At 46.5% G+C, this 25,515-nt stretch overlaps 11 protein-coding genes across 11 annotated transcripts; 5 read left to right on the top strand and 6 right to left on the bottom strand.

Annotated features, from left to right (window-relative positions):
* Positions 1–242: 242 nt before the first annotated feature.
* PADG_03786 (uncharacterized protein) lies at positions 243–1,206 on the bottom strand (the record flags this gene model as incomplete). The annotated part of the gene is made up of 3 exons (XM_010761298.1): positions 243–608; positions 718–1,008; positions 1,084–1,206. The coding sequence occupies 3 exons, from the start codon at positions 1,204–1,206 to the stop codon at positions 243–245; spliced, it is 780 nt and encodes a 259-aa protein (XP_010759600.1).
* Positions 1,207–1,679: 473 nt separating this feature from the next.
* On the top strand, positions 1,680–2,012 carry PADG_03785 (uncharacterized protein; the record flags this gene model as incomplete). The annotated part of the gene is made up of 1 exon (XM_010761297.1): positions 1,680–2,012. One exon carries the CDS (start codon positions 1,680–1,682, stop codon positions 2,010–2,012), a length of 333 nt encoding a protein of 110 aa, XP_010759599.1.
* A 1,192-nt stretch (positions 2,013–3,204) lies between these two features.
* On the top strand, positions 3,205–4,674 carry PADG_03784 (Sua5/YciO/YrdC/YwlC family tRNA threonylcarbamoyl adenosine modification protein; the record flags this gene model as incomplete). Its single annotated transcript, XM_010760878.1, has 1 exon — positions 3,205–4,674. One exon carries the CDS (start codon positions 3,205–3,207, stop codon positions 4,672–4,674), a length of 1,470 nt encoding a protein of 489 aa, XP_010759180.1.
* A 381-nt stretch (positions 4,675–5,055) lies between these two features.
* PADG_11661 (uncharacterized protein) lies at positions 5,056–8,729 on the bottom strand (the record flags this gene model as incomplete). Its single annotated transcript, XM_010761590.1, has 4 exons — positions 5,056–6,826; positions 6,891–8,506; positions 8,573–8,641; positions 8,697–8,729. The coding sequence occupies 4 exons, from the start codon at positions 8,727–8,729 to the stop codon at positions 5,056–5,058; spliced, it is 3,489 nt and encodes a 1,162-aa protein (XP_010759892.1).
* Positions 8,730–9,262: 533 nt separating this feature from the next.
* Positions 9,263–9,979, bottom strand: PADG_11660 (coatomer subunit zeta; the record flags this gene model as incomplete). The annotated part of the gene is made up of 2 exons (XM_010761589.1): positions 9,263–9,506; positions 9,615–9,979. The coding sequence occupies 2 exons, from the start codon at positions 9,977–9,979 to the stop codon at positions 9,263–9,265; spliced, it is 609 nt and encodes a 202-aa protein (XP_010759891.1).
* Positions 9,980–11,082: 1,103 nt separating this feature from the next.
* PADG_03782 (uncharacterized protein) lies at positions 11,083–13,117 on the bottom strand (the record flags this gene model as incomplete). Its single annotated transcript, XM_010760877.1, has 3 exons — positions 11,083–11,780; positions 11,839–12,402; positions 12,466–13,117. The coding sequence occupies 3 exons, from the start codon at positions 13,115–13,117 to the stop codon at positions 11,083–11,085; spliced, it is 1,914 nt and encodes a 637-aa protein (XP_010759179.1).
* A 2,243-nt stretch (positions 13,118–15,360) lies between these two features.
* Positions 15,361–16,288, top strand: PADG_03781 (60S ribosomal protein L30; the record flags this gene model as incomplete). Its single annotated transcript, XM_010761296.1, has 4 exons — positions 15,361–15,436; positions 15,552–15,656; positions 15,762–15,811; positions 16,190–16,288. 4 exons carry the CDS (start codon positions 15,361–15,363, stop codon positions 16,286–16,288), a joined length of 330 nt encoding a protein of 109 aa, XP_010759598.1.
* Positions 16,289–16,787: 499 nt separating this feature from the next.
* Positions 16,788–19,376, bottom strand: PADG_11659 (uncharacterized protein; the record flags this gene model as incomplete). The annotated part of the gene is made up of 9 exons (XM_010761588.1): positions 16,788–17,170; positions 17,243–17,310; positions 17,398–17,783; positions 17,869–17,936; positions 18,006–18,042; positions 18,106–18,290; positions 18,360–18,495; positions 18,594–18,701; positions 19,290–19,376. The coding sequence occupies 9 exons, from the start codon at positions 19,374–19,376 to the stop codon at positions 16,788–16,790; spliced, it is 1,458 nt and encodes a 485-aa protein (XP_010759890.1).
* Positions 19,377–20,140: 764 nt separating this feature from the next.
* Positions 20,141–20,582, top strand: PADG_11658 (uncharacterized protein; the record flags this gene model as incomplete). The annotated part of the gene is made up of 2 exons (XM_010761587.1): positions 20,141–20,267; positions 20,467–20,582. The coding sequence occupies 2 exons, from the start codon at positions 20,141–20,143 to the stop codon at positions 20,580–20,582; spliced, it is 243 nt and encodes an 80-aa protein (XP_010759889.1).
* Positions 20,583–20,804: 222 nt separating this feature from the next.
* Positions 20,805–21,823, top strand: PADG_03778 (60S ribosomal protein L10-A; the record flags this gene model as incomplete). Its single annotated transcript, XM_010761295.1, has 3 exons — positions 20,805–20,849; positions 21,121–21,296; positions 21,373–21,823. 3 exons carry the CDS (start codon positions 20,805–20,807, stop codon positions 21,821–21,823), a joined length of 672 nt encoding a protein of 223 aa, XP_010759597.1.
* A 1,623-nt stretch (positions 21,824–23,446) lies between these two features.
* PADG_03777 (uncharacterized protein) lies at positions 23,447–25,507 on the bottom strand (the record flags this gene model as incomplete). Its single annotated transcript, XM_010761294.1, has 1 exon — positions 23,447–25,507. One exon carries the CDS (start codon positions 25,505–25,507, stop codon positions 23,447–23,449), a length of 2,061 nt encoding a protein of 686 aa, XP_010759596.1.
* Positions 25,508–25,515: the final 8 nt, after the last annotated feature.

Below are 25,515 nucleotides of genomic sequence, written 5' to 3'. Positions count from 1 at the left end.
GGGGATCTAATTTGTTACTTATTCCATATAGGCTGCATGGGCTTCTAGGAGCATTTAAAAATGGAGGTAGGAGAAAAAGCTTATGACGCCCTAAGCTACATAATATACAGACGTCATGCGAGAAAACTAAAGATGCAGCGCCTTTTTAACACGTGTCACCCATATTAACCAGAATTTAAACTTTATGTTTCCTTGCATCTTGAAATACCCATTCCCATTTTTATTATATGTTTTATTCAATTTTAGAGTTCCCCATCCTTCCTCATCCGATCCGGACTCCACGACGGATTCGTCAAGTTCGTTAAGCCAGCACTGTTCTCACATGATTTTCGGCCGCTGAGAGGGCCAGGTGCAGGGACCTTGACGGTAGTGTCGGTTTCCGCTTGCTTCAGGGCGGTTAGAAGTGATACCACGGATTCTGGGGTGAGGTCCTCGTAGTAGTCGTCGTTGATTTGTACCATGGGGGCATTCACGCAGGCGCCCAAACATTCGACTTCGAGGACAGTGAATAGTTTGTCTGAGGTGGTTTGGCCGTTGGAAACTCCAAGGTGATCTGTGATAGCTTTCATGACCTTGGCGCTGCCGCATCCACCTAGTTGGCATGGAGTCTAAGGAAAACGGGACAAAATAACCCGGTGCGTTAGCAAAGGGGAGTCTCCATGGAACTTTGATGATTTAGGTAATAATAGTCGTAAAATTTAAGCGCCCGCAACATACCGTTGTGCAAACCTGGACGAAGTATTTTCCTACGGGTTCCCGATTGTACATTGTGTAGAATGTCGCAACCTCATAGACTCGCATTGGGGGCATCTCCAGCAACCGTGCGACCTCATTCATAACGCTGATGCTGGTAAAACCATGCTGTCGTTGGCCCAGATCTAGGACTGGCATGACTGCTGCTTTCTTATATTGCGGGGGATATCTCCGGAGTATCTCATCAATAAGTTTGAGGTTCTGTTCTGAGAATTTGAATGGGATGTTGGGGTTGTTTTCGGGTGTGTTTCGATGCTAATTGGCCATTATACGTATCAGCATATAATTTTCAAAGAATGACGATAGCGGTACATAGGGAATTGGACATACAACTGCTAGTGTTTCGCTCCGGAGGGGCGCTGCAACAGTGAAGGGGCGGCATTGCCGTGTTGAAACGCAGGAGAAAAGGGCACAGCGCTGCCTCAGAGAAAAGGGAACCAGTTTGGCAGCCATAGGTGGCGGTATAGGGACCGACAAGGTCAGTTCCTGAGCAGCCCCCTCAGAATTGAGGGCTTCGATAATAATGGCGGGCAATTGGAAGTTGGAATGAACGGGGAAGTTGATAGATCCTTAACCACAGCAAGAAACGAACTGTATGGGTTGAAGTTTGGAGGTATACCGATGGGCCAATCAGAGGCTGCGCATTACCGTCTTATGTCATCGTCCGCAGACATCAACGACTGGTCAAACACAAGAACAACTGCAAATACACACACATTCACACCTATTCTTTTTTCTAATTTTATCTGCTGTTCAACGGCAAGGGCAGAAGCAAAGAGGAGGAAGCGTGGAAAGGAGGAAAGGGGATGCTCCTCGCCTCTCTAGGACGCACTGTCAGGATCTCGTCACTTTCCCATCGCTCGTTGTTCTCCCCAGCAGGCTCCATCCAATCCCATCATATCCGGTCCTACGTTTCTTCGCCTGTCATGGATCAAGACCGTTTCAAACTCATATTTTTCGCCCCGCTATCTCATGTGGAAGCCTGTAAAGATGCTGTCTTCGATGCCGGTGCTGGGCAGTACCCACAAGGAAAATACAGCCGGGTCTGTTTTCAGTCTCCGGGCACCGGCCAGTTTCTCCCCGGAGACGGTGCGAATCCAAACATTGGTAAAGTCGGTGCGCTCGAGTTTGTGGAAGAAATGCGCGTGGAGGTTCTTTGCTTGGGAAGATCTACAATGCAGGAAGCTGTAAAGGCGCTGATTAAGGCTCATCCGTACGAGGAGCCTGGTTATGAGGTTTACAAACTGGAGAATGTTTGACGAGGTGAATGCGGAAAATGTTTGTGGACGTTTTCTTTGCCTCTCGTGGTGAACCAGAAGATATGCCCGACTATCGAACGAGTTATTTACCTGATTATATGATCCCTCGACCACTCAGTGCTTTAGTCTCATCTCTACGGGCAACGTCCTAGACTTTCGTCGTATTGCGGTTATGATGAAGCTGCACAAATGAGAGAGTTGACAAATATTCATCCCTCAGTGGCTATGATTTGCTATGTCCCACTAGGGTTTCATATTCTGTTAATCACAATTAAGGAGTGAAAATACCTCTCGAAAGCACTTCTCAAATGGTCCTCCATTGTTTTTGTTCCTCGCATGAAGCGTATCTTCGACTAGTTTGCGCACTGCTTTCATGTTCGTAAGGAACCGCATGCTCTGAGTTTTATATTATAATACCCTGAGAATTCCTAGAGATTTGTGACCGCGGAACATAGAGGAATTACTCTCCTCTATATAAGGTAATGCGATATCGACTGGATATGTCGAAGAAATATGGCCATTTACATTGCCATGTATGTGCATAGAGCAACAGTAGCCCGATATGTAAGCATAGATGAACATATCCATAGATGATATACAATTTTTCGGTGCTTGTTTACACTGCTTGGTATGAGATTCGTAGATCGATGGTGGGGTAACTGTTAACTATATATTTACGGAGTATAATTTTGCCTCTTGGTGGTTCGACGTCATCGAAAGAGTCATCGAAGAAAGGAAAAAAAAATCGCGGAACAAATACTACCATTAAAGGATAACTACCCAACAACCGATACCAACACTACATGACAGGGATCGCAGTTTCATGATATTTCTATTACATTTCAGAATTGTCTAGCTTTATTGGCTTGATTTGAATTTGGATTCTACTGTCTTTTGCAAAAAATAGTACGTATGGGAACATGGCCATGTCCCCGTCTCCAATCCAATGGATCTCATCCACGAGCGCGGTTGGTCTGGAATTATCGCGGAGTGTTCTAACTAGGCGTGTGTATCTTAGTATCGATTTTGCGCATCAAACGCCCGAACGACCCGCTGCTACGTAGTATATTTCGCCGTGGTTCGTCAAGAAGACGAAGCTTAGCCTTAGGCGTCTGCTACAACGGCTGCCATAAATTCCTATCGCCTCTTCCCCGCTCTCCGGCTCCTCACTGCGCAAAGAGTTCCCACAGCTATGGTAGCGCGGAATGATGTGTTGATGGAGACCATGAATCAATGCAATGGGGAGACAGGGAAGAGGATAACAAGGGTTTTGCCCGTCCACAGTTTAAATTTTTCTGCGCAGGATACTACCAAACAAGTAGTTGAAAAATGGACTGTAGAATTGGAGAGAGGGAACCCGGAGGCTAAGGCTCTACTTGAAAGCGCAGAAGCACTGCGAATGAGCGATATACCAGTGGCATTCCCTACGGAGACTGTGTACGGATTAGGTGCGGATGCGACACGAAGCGCGGCTGTTCAGGGCATATACAAAGCCAAGCAAAGACCGGCAGACAACCCCCTCATCGTTCATGTTAGCTCACGGGAGCAATTACAGCGCATCCTGCGATCGCACTCATCAAGACCTGACCATGGTAGTTCCGACTCGAGAAAGACGGGAAACCAGGAGAGAGAAGAAACCAATCTCATCCCGCCCATATACGAGCCTCTAATAAGCAAATTTTGGCCTGGCCCATTGACTATCATATTACCGAATCCAACGCCTTCCCCTCTCGCACCGGAGGTTACATCTACACTTACTACGTTTGGCGCTCGAATGCCATCTTCTCCGCTTGCAAGACTCCTCATACATCTCACGGATAGACCACTTGCAGCCCCGTCTGCAAATGCCTCAACAAAACCATCTCCCACCACGGCTCAGCATGTGTTTACTGATATGCAGGGACGTATTGATATTATCCTGGATGGAGGTCCCTGTGGAGTTGGAGTGGAAAGTACTGTGGTTGACGGACTTCTACACCCCCCAGCAATACTCCGTCCAGGAGGTATTGGTATTGAAGAGATACGGGCGTGCCCTGGATGGGAGGACGTGCGAGTTGGGTATAAAGATGGCGCATTGCAGGGTAAAGAGGCACCGCGGGCTCCCGGAATGAAGTATAAGCATTATTCCCCGAAGGCGAAAGTTGTCCTGTTTGAGGCGGGGAAGGGTATTCAAGCGGTCAAAACCAGGCTGCTTCAGGATCTAGCACGGGATACTGGTGAAGAGAAACATGGCTGTAGCGACGTTGCATCCTCTTTCCCTCGTGTAGGGATAGTCAGGACCAAATGTTGGAAGAAGGGATTGGGTATTCCTAGTTCCCCTGAATATAGACTAAACGATGGCTCAACTGGTTCAGAGCCATCGAGCATATCCAATGCCCAAACTGATCCCCTCGCCTCTCCACCCAGTGAAGTTCACCAACAGATTCACCTGCGGCTTCTCCCTTCCGCAGAACTCAACTTGGCTACCCCCGTTGAGCTCTTCGATGTTAGCATTGGTCGAGATACAGAATCGATTGCAAGGGGCTTATTTTCTGCTTTACGCGGTTTAGATGAGGAAAATGTCTCCGTAATATATGTTGAAGGCATCCCGGATACAGAAGGGGATCTTGCGGCTGCGATCATGAATCGGTTGCGAAAAGCGGCAGAGGAGGAAATTAGATGACGAAGACGGATTACTTTTGAATTGTTTTCGGTCTGGTGATATAGATTCCTATTTTGCTTCTCTTCGATAGAAGGGGAAATATAGATTTTTAGTTAATGATTTCATTTCTTCCTTGCTTAAATCATCAGTGGCGCTTCTTCACCTGTAATATCATTCAGCCCCCTCTTATGCTCATTATGCCCCTGATACAGTATGTTCAGGGCTATGAAGCGATATGGCAATAACGAAGAAAGTTATGAGAACTTATCTCCTGACCAGGACCTTTTGTTTTGCCTGCTATCCAGATCGAGATGCAATTCGGTTCCTTGGTATATACATGAACTAGACAATCCATCTATCTGTACATCACACAATTTAGAAAAAATACTCTGCCTCTATCTCTTACTTCCTTTTCCCTTGCCTCCTCCCTCCATCGCCTTTCCCTCCCCCGACTTTCCCGCTTTTCCCTTTTCCCAATTTCTCACCACCACCACCACCACCGGAAATAATTTTAACCTTTCCAACGGGGATCATATTCACGATCTCAGCATCCCTCCATCCCTTTACAAGTTCCAACTCCATGGCAGTAAGCTGCTTCAAGGAAGCCTTGTCCTCTTCTCCATTCAGAACTTCATCCTCACCCTTGTCCCCACGGGTGTCTCCAAGAGTAGACGGATCAGCATGCAGTTTCCCCATATCTCTTCTCCTATCTTTCTCCATAGCATTCACAGTAGCAGTGGCATCAAAAATCCACTTCCCCAAAATCTCTTTGACAGCTTTTCCTTTCTTGACAATCCCTGGTTGTAGCTTTGCGCGATACTTATAATGCCCCAACGCTGCCCAGGGTGCACAGACAGGAATCGCCGCCAGGACCTCGTCGCCAACGACTGGTGTGCCGACCAAAGAGGGAAGACAAGATAAATCTGCCGCAGTGTCTGTGTCATCGAACTGCGTTTCACCACCGTCGCCTCCTTGTTGCTGCAGTGCCTTGTAACGTTCCCGTTCAGCCTGTGCTGCTCGATCATGTTGTTCTCGACGACGTTGCTTTTGCGCCTCGAGCTCTGCCTGTCGCTCCGCTTTGTTCTTCGCGGCTTCACGTAACTTATCCGGCTTCGGTGCTGATCCGAGGAGGCGGAGAGCGAGTTCCCGGTCCTCTTCGTCTTGGTGTTGGTATTTGGTTGCCAGCTTTTTGCTCTTACCCCGTTTGCCGCGGATGTTAGAGTTAAGTGTGTTTGTATTGGTGGTGGTTGTAACTGATGGTGCTACAGATGGGGTTGGAGAGCTTGATTGGGATTCGGCATCGGCAACTCGGACAGAAGTTTGTTCGATGAGGACTCCCTTTTTCAATTGACGTCTTTCTCGGGCAGACAGGTGCTTAATAGCTTGTCGTTTGGTGATGCCAGGTTGCTGCTCAGAGACATCAGCTTCAGGTTGAGTAATTGGTTCATCCCCTCCCGACTCTAGAACCACCGTTTCTTTGGTCACTACCGAATTGTATTCCTTTTCATCATCAGTGTCATCAGATGGTAGTTTCTCTTCTCCATTATCACCGCCCTTATTTTCATTGCCGCCGGAATCGTCTGGTTCAGACTCCATGCCAGTTAACAATGGATTATCGGTTTCCTCATCCTGCTCATCTGAACTATCATGCTCTTCAGATGCAAGGCTTATCTCCTTATTGCCATCTGCTCCCGGGGCTTCTGAGTCCTGTTTTGAGTGTAAAACTTCATTTGCCTGGACCTCTTTCGCAATTTCCACGATAGATGGTTCATCCTGCACTCTGAACTTCGTATGGTTCTTGATACTATCTTCGCTGATTTGAAACATCACAGCATACCCAAGGAGAAGCTGAGCAGGAGGGAGCTGATGTTTCTCGCCCCGAATCACAAAGCCGCCAGTTCCTACGAATTCTCCTGACGGTGCGGTTTTGGATACCTGGTCGGCATTCACCCACCAGGCGCCCATTACAGCTTTAGAGTCCCACGCGCTCGAAGTCGCTACGCAAAGGTTGCCTGCTTGAGAAAGAGTTCCAGGTGGAATAGGAGCATCTGGGGTGCCAGGTTTATTTTTGACAAAGATAGGAGTAGCTCCTTGTACGTCAGCATGTACATACACATCCCCCTTTTTAAGATATCGTCGGTAGAGTATTTCGGTTTGCTGAAGGTCTCGGCCACTGCTTAATTTGTTAGCACGGCAAATGAACTCTATAATAGCGCGGAATCAGATGTAACACCCACCCCAGGACAAGATATCCATCCGAAGACACAAAAAACATGAACTTTTCAAACCAAAATGGCGTCCTTGTAGGCCGCAGGATTGGTTTCTCTTGTTTCAATGCATGCTTCAAATCCGTAGTTACCTTCTTTTCTGTGCTCTTTATTGCCTTCTTGGTTGATTTGAGCGTCTTCTCTTCCTTTACTGCAGCAGCCTTTCTTTGCTCATAATACTGTCTTGCGTTCGCCCATGGCGAAATCCCAAGATCAATATCGATAGAAAGTAGCTGCTGCTGCGCCTTCTTTGACCTTTCCAACTTCACTTTATTACCTCCATCCTCATCACCACTCTCAGAATCCTCTTCCTCCTCATCAGACTCGTCCGCCGGTTCTTCATCTTCCGTAGGCTCTCCCAATAGTAGAGTAACCGTATTCTCATAGAGTTTCAAGGGCAACTTTATAACTTTAGCAACAGGATTCTGGCGGCTTTTTTCCATCTCGATTAATCGGGCGATTTCTACCCAGTCCATCCCTTGTGCTATCAGACCGTTGACAGCATTGATCGCCTCCTCAACACGCAGCAAATTAGCTTCAATTGCCTGGGCCTTGCGGACATGCAGTTCCTGGACTTCCTTCAGTGCCCCAACACGGTTTTCTTGGTCTTTCTGTGCAGCTTCCAGTTTCCTCCTTGCGATTTCCTCACGTTCAGTAAGTCTGTATTCAAGCTTTTGAGACTCAACAGAAGAGAAGTACTCGTCCACAGCTTTGTTGAACGTATTAAACGTCAAAATTGTCATGCCAGGCACATTTTCAAACTGCTTCGGCTTGAAGGGGTGAAAATCGTGATACAGCATATTTTTTGGCTTGGGGGAATCAGTATCAGCCTCTGTGATCGCTTCTCCCGTTTTACTTTCTCCCTTCAAAATTATATACCCCGGCGTGTCCTCCAAAGTGGACAGTCTGGCAATAACATTTTCCGCCTCCGTAAGCACAAGCATCAGCCGTTTCATCAGTTCACTATCCTCCAGTGCTTGTTTCGGTTCCAAATTAGCGTCGAAACCAGCCGCATGGAATGAATGATCTAGAAGAAGAGCGGGATATTCGGGGAATCCCCTCGAGATAGCCCGCTTTAGTGCTTCCGTTTGCCTTTTTTTCCCCCTCTTGTTACTTCCGGGACCCTCTACTGCACCACTCTCTCCTTCTGCCTCCTCCGCCCGTTGTAATGTCTCCCGTAACCGTTCAATAGACAGCGGCGGCACCCCATTATAATTCTGCTTGTTGGTAATACCATATTGCAATCCAACTCTAACCTCTTCTCTCTCACCACCACCATGCACGATTCGATGTAATGCAACGATTTTGTAGTCTTTGTCTGTCAGGATGATATTACCCCCGACGTAGAACTCCAGGAGGAGATGGAAATTGCCATCGCTAAGTGCAATATCAATGATCCTATCTGTACCCAGTTGGGACACGGCTGTCACTCTCCTTGTTTTCAGGAACTTTCGCAGGCGGCTGATAAATGGTGAGGGGGCAGCAGCAGTCGTCCGAGAGTATTCTGTAAGGTGGCACCTGAACCCGATGTCGACGATGAGTTGCTTCCGTGTGTCTGGTTTTGCAAGTTTAAAGAGACATATGCGCTGTGGTAATCTATATTAGTAGGGAGCTTTGGAGATGCTTATAGAGGGGAGTAAATGGTTACCTACTGAAGATAGATCATATATGTTGGAAATTCGCAAGCCGACCAGAGCGCGTGAGAGCTCCTGTGATATGACCTGTTCTAGTTAGTGTATTGAACATGTATATTTAAAAGGAACACCTTTAACACACTTTAACATCAAGAGAGGAGAATCTCTGCTTCATTTTTATAGGATTTGGGAATGGTTCCCTGGCTGACTCTTGTTGCGCAGGTTTTTGATGGCCGGATGTTAATTATATGTCTTCACAAAAAAAAAAAAAAAACCCAGGTAGGAGAGTGACGTAGGTGGGGCGGTGCTTGTCGGTAGTTATGCCATAATTGAGACCACGACAACAACTACATCGAAAATTGAATAAAATAACAATATATTTAATAGATCTCCAAGTACATGGGAAACAGTAGAAAATGCAAAAAATAATTTGAATCCTCTGTTAGGTCCAATCTTGCAATGCTGAGCTAAATCTATCAACACCAAACTGCTTGATCTGATGTGGGTAGAAACACCATAAAAAAGAAGGGCATAATAGATTCATAACACATTCAAATAGAGAAACAAATCTATTCTATAAGCATATAGCGAATATCAAAATAAATAACACCAGAACGCCGTAACCCGCAGCCGTATAGAACCCGCTGAGACAAAAGAAGACCAAAAAAAAGATGACTGCCAAATCAAATAACAAGGAGCCTGACATTTTCACAGCCCCTGCCGCAACTGCTCCGCAATCCGCCTCTTCCCAAACTCCCACGCATTTAACAAGCCCTGTTCCGACAGATCAATTCCCTTCATATTTGGCATATCTTGCGCCGGAGCGCGGCTGACACGCGAGGCAACGTGAACAGCATCCGTTTCCAAAAAGATGCCATCATCAATAATCTCGTCAATAGCCAGCGAAACAAGGTCGTAGTTTTCAATAATGCTGCGCTTGTCGACGCCGGCACTATAGATAGTCATGTTTGAAATGATCAGTTGTCGCGGACCAAACAAACGGAGTTGTCCAAAACACGAAAAAAAATTGAAAATTGAAAATTGAAAATCGCACACATACCGTAGCAAAATATTCAACGTATCCCTCAGGGCAAGGACGACATTATACAGCAACACCTCATTCTCCTCCGCGGCGCCAACGACGTAGAGCATCACATCACCCTCCATCTTGAACACCACGACCCGATTGTCGTACAGAATGATATCGCTCGTTTGCTTTACTGTTTTCTCAAGCAGGCCCTTCTCAAATGCCTTCTGGTCCTTCAGGTTGGGGTATGGGTTTGCGCCAGGGTAGTCTGTTGAGTTGGCTGAAGTGCCAGCGGGACGGTGTGGAGGGGAGTAGTATTTTGCGAAGATCCGGGACGAGTCGTCCGTGGACATGATGAGGATCGCATTGACGGAGAAAAGGGACATTGGGGCCAGCATTTTGGCTGTTGTGATATTGTGTATTTTTTACTCTTTTTTCAATGGGGATTCGTTGGTTTACGATTGTTCAGATGATAATTTTGTTGCGGATGAGCTGTCGAAATATCACGTGATGCAGAATCCACCTTTGGTGCCCCTTTTTCTGTCTGGTAGACTCCTACATACGTCCTCATATTTATTAACAACCATTATTGTTTCTATGGTAAATGCCAGATCTGGCATACCTTATAGGCACATTAGTGTATATGTATATGATTTGCAAATGTTAGATCAAATGGGATTCTAGCACTGAAAGCCGTTGCTCCTTGAGACAGTTAAGATTGTTTATGTTTAAACTATAGATTTCCCTCCCACCCTCTCAAAAGATACATATCAAGCGAAGATATTTGTAGTAGGTCTCAAAACGTAGGATTACAGGGGAAATTGGAAAGAGTGTAAGATATTCTCTCCGCTGAATATATAGACTAGAAAACAACGGGGTTAAGGGTCGTATCAAAGTTAGACGACAATGCAACGTAGAGTAAGTACGTCAATAATAAATAATAATTCATATCTAAGAGTTGGGAAGGGAAGGGTGAGAAAGAAAAAGGAGAATATATAATCCAATACCAGACTCAAAGGCAAGACACTAGAACAGCAATACCCAAACCTTCACTAGGGGGATTATAGGCAAATATAACGTGAACGGGTCATTGGAGGGGAGGGCAACGCCAACAACATCTATCCTAAACCACGACATGAGACTCCCCAACATATGAACTGGAATATTCATATAGGACACTGGCAGTAATATCTGGCCAGGAAGAAATTAAACCATATATGCTGTAATGTAGATATCAACACTGGGAGCTTAGAAGCAAAGGACATGCAAAAGCGGGAGAAGTGGTGAGAGAAATGATACATGCAATCAAAAACCTGTGACTTCCACATTATCTCAAATTGGTCTGTATAATAAAAATTGGCCGTTAGAGCAGATCCAACATGCACAACGATATCAAGGAAGAAGCTATGGAAAAGAGAAAATCAACGGTCATGAGGCGTAAAAAGGTGCTAGACCGAAGGGAAAGCAAGATGTAAACGGCTTGAAAGGGGTTGAAGCCAGTTCATGTGGCCGAGGCAACACCAGGAAGAGGCTCCGTTTGACCAGGACGATTGAACCAGGACATCCAGCTTCCGCGATTCGCCTTCTTACGTGCCTCCTCATCAGCAGCCTGCTCATCACCTCCTTCCAGCTCCTTGTTTTCCTGAACAAGACGCAACGGTCGCAATTTATTCTGCGTCATTACTGCGCCAGTATAGTTGTTCATTCCCGGGCCTGAAAGTGGGGGGCTGGATGTGCTTTCGGTTGTTGAGGCTACCTCACCACTGCGATCGCTCCTCACGCTAGGCGAGGTGCTCACGCGTCTGCTTGAAACAGATCCAACGGCGACAGAGGAGCGTTTTGCCGCCATGCTAGAGCTGGAGAAGAACGCACCTTGGCCCGAGGAGAATGTAGGGCTAATTCCGGGACTCATTGGGCCATTGGACGGGGGTCCACGATACATCTGACCCACGACCGCAGCAGCGGCTCCATCCGCTTGGTCCGATCGTGTCCTTCGGTGTCTGGAACGTCCTATGGGAATACTTGGTGCTGTATCAGGATTCTCATTCATGGTAGGCTGGCTCTCGATATGAGGTTCGTCGATTGTTGACTGCGTGAGATTGCTTGCAGTCCGTTGCTTGGGCTTGGGTCGGGTGCTTTGGCCTGACACCACGGATCTTGCCCGTTGAAGCAATGTCTGTCCGGCACCTTCGGTCTTCTCTCCAGGAGGGGGGAGGCAGGTCCTTGTCGACATTGGCATGTCTGGCCGTGAGCGAACCAGGACGTTCACTGTCATTTTTGTCTAAAATATGTTCAAATCCCTCGGTTTGGAGGAGGCGTCCTATTATTCTTTCAATATAAAGGGTCAAGGCCTTATTTTGATCCTTAAGGGTTTTGATTTCTCCTTCGAGTCGTCGACGAGAGTCAACATCTCCACCTTCACCAACCGAGTCAAGTTCATCCGCAAGTGATCCAAGTCCGCTACTCGCCTGTTGGTTTTCCTGGTAGTTCTCATGCATGAAATCTCCCTTGGAGAAATCTCCATTCAGCGTTTTCTCACTCAAAAGGAGCTGGTAGCTCTCATTATCTTCCATCAGACGGGCATTTGCCATCCTTGCTTCAAGAAGCTCCCGCTCTAACTCATGGTGGCGACCACCTCCCATATTTTCCATTTCGACGAGTTTGATCTGGGCTTCCGCTAACTCGAGCCTCAGGGATTCGATGAGTTTGTCCTTCTGTAAAATCAGCTTCGAGTTGTTGCGGGAAGGACTGCGCTGGAGCTGCGAAGATGGCGCAAATTGTCCATTTTCGATGTCTGCTGAGGCTCTTTTCCGAAAGCTGGCTAATAAAGCGTTAGTATTCGTGGGGTTGTTACATATCAAATCCAAGTAGAGGAAGAACTTACGAGATCGGGAGAGATTTCGATCATTCTCGACGTTCATGCGGAGTTCCTTTTGCGCAATAGTTTCTTTCAAGCGCTGGATGGTTGACTGCAAATCCCCCTCCCGTTTTCCCTGTTGCTCTTTCTCCTGAGCCATTCCAGTTCGTTCAGCCTCATGGGCTTGCTGTAAGTCGCGGATTTGCCTCGTGAGCTCCTTGACCTCCGCCTGAAGCGCATTTAACGAGACATCCTTTTCATGTGCCTGCTCTTCTAGTCTTGACTGTTCGCTAACTGCTTCATCGAGTCGCAACTGCAAGACACCTAACTGCTTCCGGTACTGATCTGACACGGTTTCCGCTTTCTTAACCTGTTCTTTCAGCTCGTCGATGATGGCAGCATTCTGAGCTCTCGCGTCATCGTCTGCGGGGTTTGAAGGGTGCCTGGGAACCGAACTCATGCTGAGATTCGAACGACCTGCGCCCGGTTTACGCGCCGCTGCTCGGGCGGAGACGGGACCGGGGGATTGTCTCGTAGAAGGGGACCTACCTAGGCCGTTCACCGAAGAGTGCGGAGACTGTGGGGGGGTTTGACTGCTTGGTGAAGTTGCTGTAGCGTCTGTGGTTGAAGATCTTTGACCGGCTCCACCAAAAGACGCCTTTTTTGATGAGTTCGACATGACTTGGGTTATGTAAAGGAAAGAGAATGACGCGAATCACGCATGTGCTTGAAAGAAAAAAGAAAAGAAAAATGGGGAAAAAATGGGCTGCCAAAACTAGCCTGATTGAAATGGTGGCTATCGAGGCTGAAAGAGTCGAGTGAGGTTGCGTTGTCAAAGAAGAGGAAACGAGTGGTTGATTGAGGCTGTGAGCTGAGCTGGCCAAGCTTGATGCCCAAAGTATCCCGAAGGGTGGCAGCTGACAATAGGTCGAGGACAAATTCAGAATAGCAGGAAAAGCAAAATATTAGGATACTCTTCCGAGTGAAAGCTCAAAAGGTACATAGGGGCATAGTGAATGATGAGTGAAATTTATATAAAAAAAAAAAAAAAAAACGTCGTTGTTGTCTGCTTCTATCATGTTTATATCTACATGTAGAGCCCAATTTCCCAGACAGGATGCTGACCTCATCCAATGCGCCGTTTGGACACGGTACATTACGCTTCGATACCGGAACCGACAGCAAATTGACAGCAGTTACGGATCGTGACACAGCCCCCGCAAAGTCCAGGATGTAATATCATGACGCGGTAATAATACCAAGTAATCTCCCAGCAGCCAGCCTTGGCACGCTATTCCTTTCTGGAACTATGCTATTTATTATCAGCCAATCAGCTTCGGTGCTCGCGTTTTACCTTGGACATTTGAATCTGCAGCACGTGATCCGTTCCGAGCTAGAAGAATAGATGACTAAGCCAGTCTTCGTTGATGGAACTTCCCGAAGGCTTCCGTTGGCAGTTGATCTCCAACAACACGACGAGACGATCAATACAGATATCTATGCATGGATGATGCATGGGTTATGGAACATGGGCAGCCGGTATATTTGGTGGACTGCAAACAGCAGATAGCAAACTGCGGTGCCGCGGAGTTAATAGTGTTTTGTTTCCAAAGCGCATAGGGGTGGTTTATTCTCCCCCGTTCTTGGCTTTCCTTCAGGTTTCCAACATTGAACTATTATTTCTGTCCCCAACAAGGCTAGACAGATAGTTTTGCTCTTTGGAGAAGTCCGGAGATACCCTTTTGTTTTCCTTCTGGGTCTTTGTGGTTGGCCCGGCCCAGAACGTCTTGGACAGCTTGTCTATTAATCAACAGGGTATCCAGCTCTTCTCTCACCATCCCACTTTTTTCTGATACGTGACTAAGGCTCTTTGATCGTTTCTACCATGTTTTCGCTTGCCCCTGTTCTACTATTCATGTCAAATCCCTCTCTTTACTCTATGAAGCTCTTTCGCCACTATCATATGCTTTTGTTTCGGCTATAGCTTGAAAGTTATGACAATACGGATACTTTTTCCTCCCTATGCACAAAGGGTTGTTCACTGTGATATTATTATTGACTTTTGTTGGTGGAGTGGACATTTACCCTCTGTTTCGTCTCCCGACCGCCCCTACGTTGCGGCTCGTTTGGTGCAGTCCCCGAGATCTTGTATTAGATCGACAAGCGCTGATGGATGGCTATGCTGCTGTGGTCACAATGCCAAAGCAGTTCAGCCACTTGACGACCTTACATGATTCCGGCTTGAGCTCAGGATAAGCCCAGCTTTCCATTAGAAATACATAACGCAGCAAATTATACCAGCCCTTTCCCTACAAGCAAAACTATTCTCTCCACGCATTCAGTGTTTGACTCCTTTTGGTATACCCGCCAGCACTGATATACCAACTGATCAAAACGGCAACGGTGACAAGGATTGTATACCATTTCAAGCTTTCTTTATTTGGATTTTGGTTATATATTACAAACCGTCGAGCACAATGGAATTTCTTTTGCCTAGGAAGGGCTAGATGTTTGAGGTTTGACGCTGCAAGCGATTCAATAGGCGTTCGACCTCGCTGATAGTTAAGTGGCATTCAATGTAGTGTATACCCTGGATAATATACAATACTTTAACTACACGTTCACATCAAAATCACCTGCATCCCAGTATCAAATCCTCAGAGAGTCGTATTACTCCGTTGTTAACTTTTGGAACTGGGTATGATTACATAATCAATCACATTTTTGTTAACTACGTTAGATAAACCGGAAAAATATTTTCCCTCGTTCCGCTTCCCGCACAACAAATACGCCCCAAATTTCGCTGGACCAAGCGAACATACCTCTTCGATATAGCAACATCCATTCCGTGCCGGAGCGCAAAACTCACAAATTTTAATTGAACACACTTAGAAAGTCTTTTGACATTCTAATCGCGTTAAGATGGCACCAAAGAAGGCTAAGAAGAGCGCCGAGAACATCAACTCGCGCCTTGCGCTTGTGATGAAGTCTGGCAAGGGTGAGTCCAACATGAATATAACTTTTTCTTAAAAAAAAAAAAAGCCAAATTCAACCCCTTTGGGATTTCGAACGTGACCAAGAGCCGGGACTGATTGATTCATAATCCAATATAGTCACACTTGGCTACAAGTCTACCCTCAAGGCCCTCCGCTCCGGCAAAGCCAAGCTCGTCATTATTGCCGGCAACACTCCTCCCCTCCGCAAGAGTGAACTTGAATGTAAGAATATACCCACCATTTTTCTTCTCATCTATTCTCGATGAGTATGTATGATGAGATGCGAAGTAGCGATGATGCTAATTATATCTTTTTCGACTCATTTAGACTACTCCATGCTTTCCAAGACCAGCGTCCACCACTTCTCCGGAAACAACGTAAGCTAACTCTTCCCAAACCCACCCCCCTCCCCTTCTTTTCTCGTCTCATACATTCCCCTGCATGCTACATCGACCGGTTCGGCTCGGCTCCACTTACAAGCTCCAAATTCATTGCTGCCAACACGACAACTGGCGTCAGGCTCAATGAGCCCAAAAGACTACTGGGTTGAATGAGTGGAGCTCGAGCTCTGAGCCGGACCATGGAAAAAAAAATGTAGCATGTCTACCCAGCGAAGAAGCTTTAACATGTATCCCCTAACAACAAAGCTTCGGAGGGTATCGATCACACGCTGACTATACTTCATCCTTTTTATCTCCGTACTCCCCCCAACGGGACGGGGTCGGGAATTATGGAATTCTTTTCATATTTTACAGATTGAGCTTGGAACCGCCTGCGGAAAGCTCTTCAGATGCTCCACCATGGCCATCTTGGATGCCGGTGACTCCGATATCCTCTCTGGCACTGCTGCTTGAATGGAAATCTCATTAAGGGATGGGGAGGGGCGTTTGAATTGAGGATAGTGTTTTTTTCCCTGCTTCTTCTTGCTACTGGAAGTGGTAGTGTACCGTGTGACCGGTTGGTCTTAGTGTTTGATGTTGGTGGCATGTTGGAGATAGATAGTGGTCTTTGCAGCTACTTTCTCATCTCCTCGATCTGGTCTTATCCATGTATGTACTGTATAAGCTACCTAAGCGTAGAACCGGACATGAGATAATAAAACACTAAAAGATACCATGGGAATTATCACAGAATGCAAAAGGATTCTAATGGCTATGCCCATACTTGAAATCACTTCAATGGATGGCAGGCAGTCGCTTAGCTACGTTTCAATTTTCCTAGTTCAATTGTACCTGAACTGATGGAAAATCCGTCAAGTCAAAATCACAAAGTGAGAACTTATAGAACTTATTTAAAATGTGTATTCATAGAAATGGAGTCTATAGTGTAGGAGAAACGAAAGATGGAAACCCGTTATCTGTTATTATCACTCCTGATAACCGTATAACTCCCAAACCCAAGTTCAGGCCCTAAATCTCCCCTCTCGACCAGCGGAAATATATCTGATTCGGAAAATACCTGTCCATCCTTCCCAAGCGAACTCCTCACATCCGGAGAGCATGGTGACTGCGGTCCAGCTGCGTTTGAAGAAAATACTCTGCCTCCACCATTATTAACAATGTAATTCCCACCGTTATTACGCGCACCCCTGGTGCCATTAGACGAGGCGCCAGTTCGGTCACCGAATAGTGATGGGAAGATTTTGCGAAGCAGAGCGCGGATGGCCGGCATGCAAGCACATAATATGCTGGCATGACCTTCAATCGTGCTCCAGTAGCCAGCGGGAACGTGATCCCCTGTGAGATGTCAAGTAAGAAGGGGGCGCTAGAAAAAGGGGTAGTATATTGTGAGGGGATTTGGGGACCTACAGGTTATGTTCCGGGAATTCCCGAATTGGAGCAAAGCTTGAAGGCGGATAGTGCTGACGATTGTGACGCTGGTAGGTGTTTTTGGTGGTTAGATAGGGGCCTCAAATGTTTCTGTTGTTGTCTGTAAAAAGGGGGAGGACAGTAGGGAAACTAACAAAAATCCAACACCAAACATGAGTAGAATTTGGAGCTTCTTCTTCATCGATAGAGACAATCCAAATAACTCCCAAGCTGGCATTGCGATAATCACAACGTCTAAAACAATATTTACAGCCGCGCTTATCCAGCTGATCAGATTGATGTTGCTGCACCTGGCAGATTGATGTTCGCCGTCCCAATTCTTCCAGGCCATGTCGACTGGGGTGCACTGAAACAATGCTGCAAGAATGAGAGCAAGACAATATGCAATGGTGATGCCCATCGCAATCCAACTCGCGATTCTGAAATTTTGATAAGGGAAGATCCGCAGGTAGAAAAATAATATGGATACTTTCGTTATGTTTATTGTCGCAAAGTACATTACTTCTTGTACGTAATATATCTATACGATTCATGGTAACGGGGGAGATTGTTAGTAAAGACCATACTTTCACTGGGTTGGCAAGACATGTAGTGGAACGGCACACCTTAAGGATATAAGTAATATCATCGAAGGGAACATTCCATATATCTTTCCCCAGACCGGCATTGGCAACTACAGAATTTTAGAATGGCGTCCAAGTTATAATGGAAACTCCATTGCTGATGACAAGCAGGTACTTACGAGTAACTGCTAAAATGCCTAGAGGTATCCCGAAAACCTAATGAATCGTAAGTAGATTGTTGGAGAGGATGGATTTGAGCCGATCGGTTGAAAGCCTCACCATGGAGACAGAAATGGCCCAGTCATCTGAGTGAAACTGTCCACCGAAGTACGGCAACTTCGATATCATGCGTAGAAGAAATGCAGTAAATGAAACAGCAAATCCCACCACTCCACTGATTAAAATCAAAGACGTCCTATCCCGTTCAGGGTGTCCGCAACTCTTCTCCGAAATACGTTTCGCCGCTTTATTTCATGGTCAGCAGCCACTCTAACGGAAATTCGCTGCAGTATCAGCATCGCGTGGGCTCTTACTGAGAGATTCTTTAATTGTGCAGTGACCCATAATGCAGTTTTCGAAAACAGATGTTAAATTGGCGTTCGAGCAAATACATGTTGGGTCTTGAGCCAAGCACGGGAATTCTGGTGCCAGTTGCTTCAAACATCGCGTCTATGATATTTTTGATTGTTAGGAAATGTACGTAGGGTTGGAAATCCTGACGGAAACATCACGTCTCATCGCAGAGTGACCGAAATTGAGAAACCTACGGCGCATTTTGGCAAATCGGCAATCGAATCTGCTCGTATTTCAACGCCAGACTTTGCAGATGTGGCCAAGGCGGCCGAGGCCACCAGGGCCAATGGAAGCCAGCACAGCTTCAGATTTGCAGTTTATCAATAACAAGTTGGTAGAGTTTATGATATGATAAATAATAAGATCAGCATTAATAACAAACCGGCGATCACTGGACTAATTCCACTGGTTCAAAACCAGCAGTCAGGGAACAGCTTGTCGCATAAGGTCTGAGCCAATTAATCCGATCGAAAGGGAGAGATGGAAGTAAAAGAAAGTTACCTGATGCCAGCGAGAGAAGGGGGGGTTTCTGATATGTATCTGGATAGATCCGCATCAACAGTTGGCCATCGGGCAAGATGCTGGGCATGCTCCAATTTTCTCCTCGGCATCCGGGCCTAGCGGGGCAACTTAAGCTGTTGTTCATTCCATCTAGAAGCATAGGCACAGCCGAGTAAATATAGAGAAACTGGGGGGGAGAGGGGGGGTGGACAGAAAAAAGAAACATCATTGGAGAATAGAAGTTGCCGAAGAATTAATGTAGTCCCTGCAATTATCAGATTGCCACCATGCGGTCATGAACTCCCAAGGGCCAGGATAGGCAATAGGGAGGTCCTCGGGACCTGATCAGGAACTGGAGCATTGAACCCAAAGATCCGAGAACGATATACGTTAATCCCTGGTAACCTGGTGTCCCTAGGTTCTCGGACAAGAGTCGCTGTGGGTTGGTGGGTCATGACCCATTTTTCACGAGTCATTTGAGGCTAAAGCATTTGAAGTGAATGGCCACCAGCCAGGCCCCTTGAAATCTAGCAAGGACCCATTTCTCACGCCATTAAGGACGATTGCATAGAAAACATGTGTCCCACAAGCTTTGTCCGAAGCTCATAAATTTCCTTCTCAGTTTTATTCTTGAGACCCTTTTCTGAATTATTGTTGGTGTGTGGAAAAAGAATGGATTCGGGCGAAGCGTGCTGCGTATAGTTTACACCGATGGTTGAGCCCCAATGTCCGAGTAGCATGTGGTGCCGATTTTAGCGTCAAACACTCGGATATGCGTCTTGATTTGGAGGCTAAAGAGAAACAGCCTGCGAATGGATACCACTGCACCAAACGGGGGCCGATAATAAAGCTGATGAAGGATGAGGAACAAACATCCTAGAGATTGAAGTTGCTTCATTGAGAAATAGCTGCTGGAGTCCTGTTCACTAGTAGCGCTAATCCCAACGTTGGAAGAACTCGCGGCGTTACGCATGCTTTCTAGAAAACAAACGATATGACCCCGCTTGCACGTTTGTATCAGGATTTGAGTGGTTCTGGGTCTTTTGTATCGGGCTATCAGGTTTTTAATGATAATACTCTTTTCAAATCTCCTTATCTGCACCTCATCGTGCATCGATTTTGTCGTCTTTTATGTTGAAAATTCTTTTCCAGTGAAAGATTGTTATGCGCTCAATACCAATCAATCGTACTAAAATCCATGTGGCTACCCAAAGGTGGGAAGCCCTAAGTGCGCCTAGTCATGCCCTGGTTGATTACCGGTTTGCTTTCTCCAGATACTCGTTTAGGCACAGGTAACCAGTGGTTGTCCCAGGGAACTTTGGAGGAGGAAATTGGGAGAGAGATTGATCTTTATCAGTTAGACGTTGGTATGTGCCTGTATGAATGTATGAACATTGAGATATTTGAACCGGGAGCTTGCCTCCCGCGTTAACTACCACTGTTCGTAAAATGCGGCCATTGGTCCATGGGATCCAGATAGATTTGGGCATCTGGCATCTATCTACCAGTCTCGAGCTTGAATGCTAACTCTCCTGTCCCTTATACGATTTTGTCTCCCAAAGGCAGGACCTGGGAGCATATTTGCTGGCGGAAAAGAGGCGGAGGAAAAAGTTCCTGGCCAATGTCTTGTTGGAATGGTTTCCAGGAATCCCATTGTCGATACCATGTCCACAGAAAATTGATGTCATGTGACTCATAGTGGATGGATTATTAATCTAAATTCCAAAAACAGATGTTAGGGTTTAGGGTTTATCACATGATCTCACTAGCCGCGATGCTTGGAAATCAAAAAGGGCAAACCTCCAAGTCTTTAAAAAGCAATCCACGACGACGACGACGACATCTTCAACATACATCATCCGGTTCGCAGGAGTTGCTGTCATCACCATCGACTATCCGACAAAATGGCCCGTCGTCCAGCCAGATGTTACCGTTACTGCAAGAATAAGGTACGATGTTACTTCTGTTCTGTTTTTTTTCATTTATCCCTTTTGATTTTCGACGGACACATTGTTGTGGGAGAATGGCGAAACTTCGCCGCCAACCGAGAGAACTGGTCGCCAACGGGTTCTGTTGAAATTGCTTCTGCATTACCAGCTCGTAGCGATGAGATATTTGTTTGTTGAATGCGATGCGATGTGGCGAACGAAATTGTTAATGAAAATGAGAAACATGGGAATCGTTTTTATATGTCGCACTAATATTCATCATCCATTTTAGCCATACCCCAAATCCCGCTTCAACCGCGGTGTTCCCGATGCGAAGATCCGTATCTTCGATCTCGGTCGCAAGAAGGCCAATGTCGATGAGTTCCCTCTGTGTGTGCACATGGTGTCCAACGAGTACGAACAGTTGAGCTCTGAAGCTCTCGAAGCTGCCCGTATCTGTGCAAACAAGTACGCCTCGCCACTCCAATGGACATCTATTATACCCACCTAGTTCCATTTGCTGACAATTGTATCACAAATATAGATACCTCGTCAAGATCGCCGGTAAGGAAGGTTTCCACCTCCGCGTCCGTGCCCACCCATACCACGTCGTCCGTATCAACAAGATGTTGTCATGTGCTGGAGCCGATAGGCTCCAAACCGGTATGCGCGGTGCCTTTGGTAAGCCTAACGGCACAGTTGCCCGTGTCAACATCGGCCAGATCCTTCTTAGCGTTCGTACCCGTGATGCCCACCGTGCCACCGCTGTCGAGGCCCTGCGACGCTCCATGTACAAGTTCCCCGGTCGCCAGAAGATCATTGTCAGCAAGAACTGGGGCTTCACCCCTCTCAGACGGGAGGAGTACGTCCGTCTCAAACAGGAGGGCCGTGTTAAGATTGATGGTGCTTACGTCCAATTCTTGAGAAATAAGGGTAATATTGAGGAAAACATGAAGCGGTTCCCAGAAGCATATGAGAATCTTTCACAGGTATAGATTTGTTAATGAATGGAAAGAAGTGGCATTTTTTTTATCTATGTTTTTTATTCCCTGTTTGTCATACAAATCTAAATTTTCAAACAAAAAATAAAGAAAAGGAATATTATCCTTGGGCGTCTATCCTTTTGTACGTTTTAAGAATTTGGAATTGTTAACTGTTCCTTGGAACTTTGCATGCATAGAGAAAGTTTACAACGTAAATAAACCACACGTATAATTCAAGCACCAGCCAACATACATACGATCTGGATGGAAAATCGTCGCATACAACATGTCTAGCTCAAATTCTCACAACTTACCCATCTCTCACTCTTAGGTATCCCAGCTGCTCTGCACGAGGTCAGTGCAGTGTACGGAGAAGCCACCGTGGCATATCCATTAAGTCCCACTGTAGCTAGAACCCGAATACAATAAATCACATCCAGTCTTCCCACCCCTCACCATAGAGCTATATAACTTCTCCTGGACGCAGTAATAATCACCCTCGTTCTAAAACCACGATCTACCCTCCAGCCCCTGTTATACCCATTCACGCACATCTAGATTTCCGCGAAAAGGTTGGAAAACTTTCCGTACCCATTATTAAATGGTAATCTTCTGATTCAACAGCCTATATGTCATACCAATCTTCTCAATGGATGACCCGGGCTATATGGAACATACACGTTCCAGTCAAGGCAACTTCCGCCACATGGGATTCAAAGGGTATGGAGTTGCAGCGTCATGGCTGGTCGATTATCTCCTGATTCTTCTTGTTACTGGACTGGAAGTTAAATTTTTTATTTATTTTATTTTATTTATTTATTTTAAATTCATGTGAGAGCTTTTTAGTGGCGATATTCTTCGTAACTTTTATGCACAAATGCAAAAAATTGTTGTCGTCAGAGTGGAAGCAGTGGAGAAGGGATCTAGGACATATTTAAGACCAACCTCTTAAAGCCATTAGTTACCTGTCTTGGAGACCTGTATATGTTATGAACAATGGGAGTCCCACTCCGATAGAAGCTGTCTGCTGTTGGGCATTGAGCGGATCGGGTACCGCAAATTTATGATGATTTTGGCATTCAATAGCACACTGTACACACTGGAAATTTGAAATTGATAGACAAACCCCAAGTGGGAACGGAGCACGGTTATGAGTGGAATGTATAGCCCGTATAAATTATGTGTCGAGAGTGGTAGCATATGCTATTATTGAAACAAAAATATGGAACTAACCGCCATATTATACTCCTTTAAATATACCAATGAAAGTAAAATGCACTCATCTTTTCTGTGCCATCCTCCTCTCAACCTGAAGAAATCATGTTCAGGTTTCGTTCCCCTTCCCAGCCCACCTGGAGCCTCCCAAACCGATAGCTGTAACGATAGCAGACATTTCCTCAAAAACTCAATGGGCATGCGAACAGTACCTTGAGAAGAAATGCGCACGCGAAGAATATATGAAATGTCAGGTCAGGCAAAGGCTAAGCTAGGCCATAAGAGAATAAGGGGAAAATCACACGAACGGTGAGCAGAAAATGTATCGCATGTAATGCATTATCCAAGAATAAAAGTATGATAAATAAAATAGGTTAAAAAATAGTCCCCCCAAAGCCCAACACCTCATAATATCATTACTCAGACATCTCCCCAACTCCCCATCCCTCCAACAGCCGAAACAACAACGCTTCCGCTCCCTAAACTCCCCCCAATATCCCAGTAATGTCGACTCGACCCACTGCCAACCGTCATCGTCCGCTTAGCAGAGACAACGGACATCTTCGAACTCTGGCTTGCACAACTAGAGCTGGTGTAGCGGATATGATGGCGCAGGATCGGACTGCCCCCTGCCGCTGCAGCAGAGCTAGAGACAGACGCTGGAGGCTGTCGTGCTTGTCTCGTCATGGGCCGTTGCATTTGGGATTGTGAACGGGCATGGGCACGCGCAACGAGTGGGTGGTGTTGGCGGATTATGGCAGCGCGGAGGGATGGGTCTTGTTGATTTGTTGAACAAGTGTAGTGGGTCATGTCTGCGGGAGCAGTGGATGTGGAGCTGCGATGCCATGGTGAGGCACTGCTGTAACTGTTTTTATTTGTGAAGGGGATGTTTTTCCTAAAGCGGTTGCGGAGGAAGTGAAAGACCATTTTGATATCCAGTTCGCGTTCCCAGTACTCACGCTCGCGCTCGAGGAGGGCGGCGTCGGATGGGGTGTCGCCTGATCTGGATTGTGCGTTTGTGGGAATTATTGATGTTGTCTGCATGTTTGGGTTGAGATGGTAGAGAGGCAATTGCTCCTCAATTCCGAAGAGAGCGGTGTGATGAGTGGTAACCGCATCTTGAAGGGTCGGCTTGAATTCATATTGGGGGGGGTATGCTGAAGGAACATTTGATACTGTATTGTTGGACATGTTGCGCGAGAGAGGTGGCTGCGTGACAAATGACGTGGAATTGGAGGGAGAAAGAGAAATAGGCATGCCGGCATACTGGTTTGTGATAGACGAAGAAGTGCGAACATAGGTGCTGAACGTACCTGGGTGTTCACACAATTGATGGACAAGAATGCCCAGCTCACGAGCAATGCGCTCCAGGAGTCTCTCATGCCAGGTATCGTCGGTTTGCAGCGCATCATCCACATTTCTCATTGCCTGGTCCATGTCCAACGAGCCACTTAAGCTTTCCACTGTAGAATCTGTATGATCGCAGGTTCTTGATGTTTGATCTTGCATGTCTTTATCCATCGTGACCAATGTCTCTCCCAAAATGACCGAAAGAAGTGAATCATCGATACCAATCAAACCTCGAATAACATTACGCGTTACTCTCCTCCAGAACGACTCGTCAGCTTCGGCATCATCCCGCGTTTCCACTACCCCGCTATCACCAGTCGTGAGGGGATCAGTCTGATGAAAACAAGATTCCAAAATGGCATCACCGAAATCGCTTCTGGAGATTTGTCGGGCCAAGAATCTTTCACTAGTATAGCTTGCACGACCATTCCTTCTCCGTCTCGTCTCTTTCTCGATCTCCTGCAACAAGGCTCTACTTTGTTCCATTCTCCATTGTTCAATGCGCTGCCATCTATCATACTCTATTTCGCGAGCCTGTATTTCTTCAAAAGTATCCAAATGTCTCTGGACACTAGACCGCCTTCGATGCCTCCATTCCCCTCTTCGCCGCAGATTGTATTGTTCATGCTGCCAGAGTTGGTTTTGGACATCCTGGCTACAGGCTGGGAATAAACCCAGACCATCATGAGCAGGGAGAATGGCAGAATCATCGTGGACAGCCTGGGGAGCGTTCGCAGTGTGCACGGATGTTGCCCTGTAAATAGCAGGCTCACGGAAGGCACGCAGTCCATCATCCAGACTGTCAAGCTCTGTGGTATCATCTTCAAACTCTCCTCCATCAAACTCATCATCTTCGGATTGGGCTGTGGTGTCTAATGACCCGAAATCACTGACCCGTGACAGGCCAGCGGTGCGCCGGGTTCGCTCTGTAAAGGTAGTATGGCTGCGAGCCGTGGTGGAGCCAGCTTGAGATGGAGAGAAGAGGACCCATTCTATCGACTCTTCGTCTAGTTGTTGTTGGGCTTGATAGTGGAGTGCAGTCGTGGATGGGATCTGGAGTAGGGACCGCTGGGAAGCACTGGTATATGGCTGCTGTCTTTGTGGAGGATGTGTAGGTAGGAGAAATGCCATGATTTATA

This window comes from Paracoccidioides brasiliensis (assembly GCF_000150735.1).
Source record: "Paracoccidioides brasiliensis Pb18 unplaced genomic scaffold supercont2.4, whole genome shotgun sequence".
NCBI lineage: Eukaryota > Fungi > Ascomycota > Eurotiomycetes > Onygenales > Ajellomycetaceae > Paracoccidioides > Paracoccidioides brasiliensis.
This window is presented reverse-complemented; position numbering and strand designations above follow the sequence as displayed.